The following is a 9,618-nucleotide window of genomic DNA, read 5'->3' on the forward strand; positions in this document are numbered from 1 at the left end:
CTGGCCTAGGGGAAAATTTTTAGTGGGGGTTTTAAAATAATTTTAAATTACTTAGACCAATTATTAATATTTGTCTTTTAATCAAGTTTTAATCTGTAGCTTTGGTATTTTGTATTTTTATCTGGTTGTTAGCCGCCCTGAGTCCGCAAGGAGAAGGGCGGGATATAAATATAAACAATAAATAAATAAATAAATAAATTTGTTACACCTGATTATTTCGTGTAATTTTTGACTATTTCTGCCTTTTTATTAACATTTGATATTGTTCTATATAGCTTGCTTCATTATTTCAGAAGGTGAGCAGTGTTTTTAAAGTATATTAAAGAAACCAGGAACTTTAAGGAGAGAGCTCGAATATTAACAGCCAAACATGGAAGCCAGCTGCTGGGGTCTGTCAGGATAAGAGCAAGATATGTTGCATTTCTATACCAGTGGAGGCATTTTAACAACAGGAGAGGGGCACAGCACACAGAGTCAAAAAACAAAGCTGGGAACATTTCATTAAGAAATGACACTGGCTGAGTAAAGCAACACCACTCAGTTTTCATTTGACAAATAACAATGGTATTGAACTCTTTTGACTTAGTTCAAAGCCTGAATATACCACATGTTTTTTTTAAAGCCTTGTGTATAATTCCCAGAGTCCTTCATGCAGTTGCCAATAAGCTAAAAGTGTTAATGTGACAGAAGGGGGAAGATATTAAATACAGGGGAAGTAATCATATTTAATGGAATACTATTAAATTAAATCAAATTTAGTTGTGTAGACTCTGTCCACTTTTGGGACTGAAGCCCTAGCAACCCAGTGAAAGATAAAACTGACTGCTCAGCCCCATTATAGCCTTGAACTCAAAAAAGGAGGTAGACCACTGAAAACAGGTTCCCTCTTTCACTTATAATTGAAACTAGACAACCTGTGCATTGTTGGGTAATCATTTCAGAGATATTTCCTTAATAATTACCTAAACAGAGAAATAGAACGACCAAGGATCAAGGGCAAAAAAGAAGTGGGAGCAGGAGCAACTTCTGACTTCCTGCCTGCTCCTCCATTAAGTTTTCTTGAGGGAATCTGGCAGGAAGCATAGGAAATCTTCCCTTCCCCTCCCAGCAGGCAGGTAAGTGATTGCTGCTGGGTGGGGGAAGAAGCAAGGGATTGTGAGAATGTTAAAAATGAAGACCATATGACTTCAGTAGTAGTACAGCAGCATCGAAACAGCCACAACTTTCCCAAATTACATTCCCTTGGGAGCCAGGATTTTGGACATACTCTGTACATTAGCCTATTCAAGGTATCCTGGTTCAAAAATGGTTGCCCTATGATGCACCATTTCACCCAATTAAAGGTCACGACAAGAAAAGCTTAGTAGTATATAGATAGCAGTCATATTAAAAATGAGGTGAATTTTGATAAACAGGCATTTCCTCTTTCAAATTCATTTCAGCGTTAGAAAGTGACACTTATTTCTAACCTAAGGGCAATGGTGCCTCTTTTGTTCCCTGCTGCCGGTGCTTAGCACTCACTTCTCAAGCGTGGCCAGTAACTGGTCCGGCTCAGGACTATCCTGGATTTGGATCATCTGTTCACGGCTCAGCCGGATAATGTCACACAAAGATTGTGAAGCATTGGAATGTTGCTGGGAAGAGGAAACAAGAAAAAAAGCTTTATAAAGATCTCTTCTAGTTGGAACAGCACCTGAATGCGCCAGAACTACAGCAAAGCAACTGCTTGTTTCAGTTTCCATTTACTGTTATCGATCAGAAGAAAGCAATCCAATGGCATGACCAACACTGCACACAACTTATATACAAACAAGTACCTCTATAGTTGTAATTGCTACTTACACTGTCATCTTTTGAAGGGTGGATCATCCCAATAAGCCTCTGTACAATTTTCTCCTCATTAAGCCACTTTGGATGATGAAAACAAAAGAATGGTAAGACTAAAGAAAGATGTCTCAGATCTCCCCCACTTATACATTGAAACTGATTCAGGGACAAATGCAGTTCCAGTGATGCGTCACCTTTCCCCCAAAGTCTATCACTGAGCTATGTTTACTAGTGTAACGGTAAAAAAAACCTCATAATAAAATCTGACCAGTGAAAAGGGTCAAAAGAAATGGAATATACATGTAAAAAATAATTATCAAGATTTCAGAAGATTCAAGTGGTGGTTATTCTAGATAAATAGGTTAATAGGGTATTCACTGACTTTAAAGCTTTTATCCCTAATCCTTGATGGGCAGGAAATGGTTCTTGCTTGGCAAAGATGCAGCAGAACATTGTGATACCTATAATAATCCATTTAATCCATTTAAGTCTTTTAAATGGCTATTGCTCATAAGAAAGAAAACTAGGGCATGACAGAGTTATAATATGGTTTGGATTGACTAACACATCAGATCTTTTACTTAATTACATATCTCCACCGAACAAGGAAATAATACCATTTCAAAACTGGTCATCATATTTCTAGACAAACTGACCAAAATAACAAAGGCTATATAGAAACCTATATTGTATTGTATTGTACTGTTTTTATTTACCTGTAAGCCGCCCTGAGTCCCTCGGGAGAAGGGCGGGGTATAAATGGGAACAAATAAATAAATAAATAAATAAATAAATATTGTTTGCTCTTCCAAGGAAGCAAAGAGAAGTAGACAAGAATGCCTACAGCTGGATCCTTACACTGAATACATCTTGCCTGAGCTGTGATTGCTCCACACAGGTTAGGAGTCGCAGCAGGAGGTCCATGATGGCTGAGGTACCAATGTGATGTAGCAGCAGGTTGAAAAAGTCCTCCTTCTTACGCAAGAAGGCAACTATCTGGAAAAAACCCAAACAAATTAGGGTTGAGGGAAAGGGGGTAAAAGCCACTCTGGAAACAAATGGCCCTACCAAGTTCTATCCTCAATATGGGAGTAGAATGGTCAACTCCCACATCAGGGGAAAATAATATGTATTATATATAGCTGAGTCTATAGTTAATTTGTTGACAATCTTGCATAGAAATGGGCCATACCGCATATCAGCCTAATCATGAAGTATACGTTTTTGCAATCCTTGGGCAATATAATAGTTAGACCATGTAACTGTGATTAGGTATCCCCAGGTTCAAATTCCTACTCAGCCATGAAGTTCAAATGAGTCACCACTGTTTAACTTAGCATACAGGAATGTTATAAAGATAAAAGGGATATAGTTCCTTAAAGGATGGGCAGGATAAAACAAATACCATAGCAGCTAGATTACAGAGAATCTCCATTTTGAACATTAGCTTATTTTACAAATTAGTCAATCATATGCTTTAAGAAACTTGGTCATTTGATAATCAATAATTATTCTCAATAAAATACTTATTGCTGAAATGTATATTATTTGTATGTGATAATTAATATTTTAGGATATTATCTTTTCATGTAGGAGCTATAGTATTTACACTACTGAAGATCCACTAAATAATTGGTTCAATTAAATTCATGACAAGCTATATTCTAAGGTCTTCTACAAGTTATTTTCAAAGCTCTATGTGACTATACCAGCTTGGCTAGGTAGCTGCCCCTAGCTGACCTTCAATGAACTTGAAAAGCTAATCCACTGTAACCTGGTTAGTATTTGATGGGAGAATACAAGAAGAACCTAACCAGGTCGAGAAGTTAAAAATATATCCTGAAAGAAGGCAATAACAAACTGCTACCATACTGTGTCAACAAAGCTAGGTGAACACACCCACAAAGTCACCATGAGCTGATGCTATTTCAATGGAGTCTTTGCCTTTTGTGTGTGTGAATGAGCAAACTAGAAAGGAAAATGACAGAAGTCCCTTGAGACGAACCATATGATTAGTGAGGAAGGGAATTATCAGTTATGATTAAAGCTTTATTTCTTTCTTTAGCAGTCCAAAAAAGCTTTAAGACATTACCTGATCAGTCTTACGATTAATAAGAATCCCCATAACCTTGCTGAAGAAGCTGGCCAACAGAGGATTGAGGATTCCACCAGTCTGAAGGAAGCCATAGAGATGTCGCAGGAGAGATTCATCCTCACCCAGTGCATCATTTATCTGTGTGACGTCTGATGTCAAGATCTCGCAAGAAACACTTGGATATCTAAAAACGGGAGATTTTTAAAAGCAGATGTAGACCAAACCCTGCTGCACAAATATCTCTCCCAGGTTTGACTACTGACTGAAAATGACGAAGATGAAGACAAATGATCTGCACGGTAAAATGTTAACAGAATTTATTCAGAATCTGAAATTCTGTGTTTCTAATTTACATTCTGCTCTGAGTAGTTATTGGTATTTCTTTAATTTGTCCAGTTCATTGCAGTGATTTGTAGCAGTGGGATATTTCCAGAACACTATATATTCATCAATTACCCAATGCAAGTGTCACCACTTTTCTTTGAATTCCAATGATATAAAATTATAGTAAGAAACTAGTTTGAAGCTTTGAATAATAATTATACAATTATAATCTGTAAAAATTATCATGTGCCCGTAATAAAAAATTGGTGGGAAAATATAGTTGAAAAAGTAGTCGTAAAGGAGCAGATTAATATATTGTGAGATATCAAAACATAAACTGATGAAGTCTTGGTCCATAACACACCAGATTTAATTGTGGTTGAAAAAAAGAAAAGTGTGGATAATTGATGTGACAATATCAGGGGATAGTATAATAAAAAACAAAAAATTGGGAAAGTTCACAAAATATCAAAATCTGAAAATCAAAGTTGAAAGATTATGGCATAATCCAATCATGGTATTCCCAGTGCTTGTTTGTTTATTTATAAAATTTAACTGCTGTCCATCTCGCCATGAGGACTCTGGTTACTGGAATACTGGGTACTATAACAAAAAAAATTGGATGGCACTTAGAACTGCACATTGACAAAATTTCCACCTGTTAATTACAAAGGCTGTGTTGTTTGGATCTGCACATCTACTACACTGATATATTAACATCCTAGGTTCTTCAGAAGAACTTGATACATATGAATGCCAACACCAGCTAAAGAATTTGCAGCTATGATTTCACATTTATATCTTTATTTAGAAAATTTATATTGCTACCTACTCGCACATGGCGACTCAAGGCGGCTTATAGGACATAAAAGCTCAATATAAAAGAAATAAATAAAAACAATAAAAGATAAAAATAATAAAATAATAACCCCCAGAGAAGAGCAACAAAGATGATTAGGGGACTGGAGGCTAAAACATACAAGGAATGGTTGTTGGAAGTGGGTATGTCTAGTTTAATGAAGAGAAGGACGAGGGGGGACATGATAGCAGTGTTCCAATATCTCAGGGGCTGCCACAAAGAAGAGGGAGTCAAGCTATTTTCCAAAGCGCCTGAAGGCAGGACAAGAAGCAACAGATGGAAACTAATCAAGGAGAGAAGCAACCTAGAACTAAGGAGAAACTTCCTGACAGTTAGAACAATTAATCAGTGGAACAACCTGCCTCCAGAAGCAGTGAATGCTCCAACACTGGAAGTTTTTAAGAAGAGACTGGACAGCCATTTGTCCGAAATGGTATAGGGTTTCCTGCCTGAGCAGGGGGTTGGACTTGATGACCTCCAAGGTCCCTTCCAACTTTATTATCATCATCATCATCATCATCATCATCATCATTATGGATCATCGCACAGTCAGCCAGATGTTCAGACTGGATTTGGCATTTTGTCTACCTATCGAGTCCTTACCAAGGACCTGGGATAGGCAGATGTGGATGTTTGATGGTATTACAGATATTGTCGCAGGATGAAAGCAGTTCCTAGTAAGGCCGCCTTTTGGAATTGACTAATGGCAAATTTGTCAATGCCAATGGTGTTCAAGTGGTGCTCAAGTTGTTTTGGGATTGCACCCAAGGCACCTATTACTATTGGTACTACCCTTGCTTGCTTTTGCCACAGTCTTTCTATTTCTATTTGTAGGTCTTTGTATTTTGTTATCTTCTCCAATTCTTTCTCGTCTATTCTGCTGTCTCCAGGCACTGCCATGTCCACTATCCAGACTTTTTTGTCTTTCTTATCGACAATTGTTAAGTCCGGGGTGTTATGTTGCAGGTGCTTGTCTGTTTGAATTCTGAAGTCCCAGAGCAGTTTAACTTTATCATGACTTTCTATGTTTATCATGACTTTCTTTATTTTATGATCCCACCAGTTCTTGCTTACAGGCAAACGATATTTCTTGCAGATCTTCCAATGCACCATTGTTGCTACTTTGTCATGCCGCTGCTTGTAGTCAGTCTGTGCGATCTTCTTGCAGCAGCTTACCAGGTGGTCTACTGTTTCTTCAGCTTCTTTGCATAGGCGGCACTTACTGTCTGTTGCTGTCTTCTCAATTTTGACTTTGTATGCATTTGTCATTATTATTATTATTATTATTATTATTATTATTATTATTATTATTATTGCATATATAAGAAAAATAATAAAAGAAGCTAAATTGTTCTGGGACTTTATAATTCAAACTGATAGGCACCTGCCACATAACATCCCAGATGTAAGAACAGTACATAAGAAAGACAAAAAAGTCTGGATAGGGGACATGGTAGTACCCAAAGACAGCAGAATACAAGACAAAGAACTACAGAAGACAACAAAATAGAACCTGCAAATAGAAATAGAACAACTGTGGCAAAAGAAAGCAAAGGTAGTATCAATAGTAATAGCACTTTGGGTGTAATTTCAAAATAACTGGAGCACCATTTTAACACCTTAGGCATTGACAAAATCACAAACAGTTAACTACAAAAGGCAGCTTTATTCAGAACAGCTTATGTCCTGCTACAATATCTTTAACACCATCAAAAATCCTCATCTGCCTATCCCAGGTCCTTGGGATGGGCTTGACAGGTAGATAAAAATGCCAAACCCAATCTGTACATTTGGCTGACTGTATGACAAACAATAATAATAATAAATTCCAAATGCAAAATACAGTAGAAATGAGACATGGCAAGGCAAAGTATTAATTAATAAAAACAAGGCAAAGCAAATAACAACCAGAACTGGCAATGACTAAAAGCAGGAAAGAGAAGAAAGAGACAGAGGGGCTAATTCTGGCTGCACAAGACCAAACCTTAAGAAAAAATGTGCAGGAAGTCTTTGACTAACAACAGTTTGTTTAGTCACCCTGCGAAGTTACAACAGCACTGAAAATAAGTAACTCATGAGCATTTTTCACACAACCATTGCAGCACTCCCATGGACACATGATCACAAGTCAGATGCTTGGCTACTGACTCATATTTATGACGGTTGCAGTGTTCCCGGGTCATGTGATCACCTTTTGTGACCTTCTGACAACCAAAGTCAATGGGGAAGCCAGATTCACTTTGCAATCATGTTATTAATTTAACAACTGCAGTGATTCACTTAACAACTGTAGCAAGAAAAGTTGCAAATTGGGGCAAAACTCATTTAACAAATGTCTCACTTAGCAACAGAAATTTTGGCTCAATTGTGGTTGTAAATTGAGAACTACCTATATACAAAGACAGAATTGAGAAGACAGCAACAGGAAGCAAATGCCACCTCTACAACTGCTATTCAGGACCACCTGATTAGCTGCTGCAAGAAGATCACACAGTCTGACAAAAACAGCAGGACAAGTAGCAACAATGTTGCATTGGAATATTTGAAAGAAATACCATTTGTCTGCAAGCAAAAATTGGTGGGATTACAAAATAGAAAAAGGAATAGAAAATGAAGAAACTAAAGTGCTCTGGGATTTTAGAATTCAAACAAATAAGTGCCTGCCACATAACCCCCCAAACTTAACAATTGTTGATAAATAAGACAAAAAAGTCTGGATAGTGGACAATGCAGTATCTGGAAAAAGCAGAATAGAAGAGAAAAGAACTAAGGTGCATAACAAAATACGAAGTAGAAGTAGAAAGGTTGTGGCAAAAGAAAGTACCAATAGTAAAGGTTTGTAATAATTGCCTTGGGTGCAATCCCAGAACAATGAGAGCATCACTTGAACACCATCAGCATTGGAAAATTCTCCATCAGTCAATTGCAAAAGGCAGCTTTACTTGGAACTGCCTGAATTCTGTGATGATACCTTTAATATTATTAAACTACAACGCCTATCTATCTCAGGTCCTTGGGAAGGACTTAATAGGTGGATAAAAATACCAAATCCAGTCTAATCATCTGGCTGTGCGATCAATCACAATAACGGATGCCATACCAAGAAATCTTGTTTGGCACTTTAAAAACCCGCGTGTTGACAAACTTCCATCTGTCAATGGCAAAAGGCTGCTTGGCTCCATATATACAGTATACTATGCCAATACATTACAACATCCTAGGATCTTGAGAAAAACGTAATGCATATAAAAGCCAACACCAGCTAAAGAACTGGCAACTGTGGCTTTACATTTTTGTGTATATAATAATTGCTAGGTGGATAAAAATGAGAAATCCAATCTAAACATCTGGCTGACTATGCAACCATACATATTAAACTTGTATGCCACCTGATTCTGAAAGACTCTGTCATGAAAATCCAAAGAGTATATAATAGAGGATTCATACATAATTTTGCCGTTAAATTAAGGATCTATGTTTATTTTCTGCTGCTGTGCTATTTTAGTGCTTACTCATTCAAGGCATGGTTAGAACAACCATGGGTAGAAAGGCTGATGGAAGTCCTACACAACCCAGGCAACTGTCCATAATTTCTAGAATTATCTAGTTATTCTGTATACTGTACTTCTACTAGGATCACTGAGTTGGTGATTCAGTAAGCATCTATGGCAGTGTTTCTCAACCTTGACAATTTTAAGGCATGTGGACTTCAACTCCCAGAATTCCACAGCCAGCATTGCTGGCTGTGGAATTCTGGGAGTTGAAGTCCACATGCCTTAAAATTGTCAAGGTTGAGAAACACTGATGTATGGCATCTGGGATCTTTTTCTCACTCAGACCAATTTAATTTAAATTCAAATTATGTTTTCCAGATTGCTGCTACATTACTCTCATTCTGTACATATTAAACCCCATTGGTTTGTTAACTATTGCACATAGCATTCCCCCAATTTACACACAGAACATGGTTAAGCAGAAGGTTTGACCACTAACCTATTATTTTCCACACTGGCTTTGTTCACAAGTTATAGCTGAATGAATAATCTGCCCCTCCAGCCAACTAACCAATCTCCATATGCTAGTAGCACATGACGGGCAGGTAATTCAATTAGTTCAGTAGAAATTTATTCTGTTTTTCTAGCTATCATTTCATTGCCCACTTCATGGCATGTTACAGGTGCGAGGGAAGGAGTCTAGAGTAGCATCATTGAGCTCAAGGCTGCTATAGACAGGAAGATAGAAACATATCCATCCCCACTCATTTATGCTCCTTTTATACCTTCTTGCACAATCACGATGTGGAGATGAAAACCAGAAGGGGCGTTGTCTTACCTGAACGCCTTTTCTCAGTACGGAGATGGAGAATTCACACATGGGTTTTCATTGGATGCCTGCTCTTGAGACCAAGTAGTCAAACTTGACACGCCCCCTCTTGCTGGCCAGTCTTTAACGAGGGCGAAGTGACTGAAGATGGACGAGGTGTTGGCTCTCAGACCCCTACAATGGCCTGTCT

The 9,618-nt window shown here is 37.8% G+C and overlaps 1 protein-coding gene across 1 annotated transcript in view; it reads right to left on the reverse strand.

Moving 5' to 3' along the window:
- Window positions 1-9,618, reverse strand: part of LOC107298328 (serine/threonine-protein phosphatase 6 regulatory subunit 1) — a 52,651-nt gene that overhangs the window by 36,484 nt on the left and 6,549 nt on the right. Inside the window, exons 2-5 of the mRNA XM_015827701.1 lie at window positions 3,920-4,106; window positions 2,686-2,823; window positions 1,843-1,908; window positions 1,522-1,634 (exon numbers count right to left, since the gene is read on the reverse strand). Coding sequence (XP_015683187.1) covers window positions 1,522-1,634; window positions 1,843-1,908; window positions 2,686-2,823; window positions 3,920-4,106 — 504 coding nt within the window. The remainder of the gene's footprint in view (window positions 1-1,521; window positions 1,635-1,842; window positions 1,909-2,685; window positions 2,824-3,919; window positions 4,107-9,618) is intronic.

The sequence above is a fragment of the Protobothrops mucrosquamatus genome, unplaced genomic scaffold, assembly GCF_001527695.2.
Source record: "Protobothrops mucrosquamatus isolate PMUCROS unplaced genomic scaffold, P.Mucros_1.0 scaffold3884, whole genome shotgun sequence".
NCBI classification, from domain to species: domain Eukaryota; kingdom Metazoa; phylum Chordata; class Lepidosauria; order Squamata; family Viperidae; genus Protobothrops; species Protobothrops mucrosquamatus.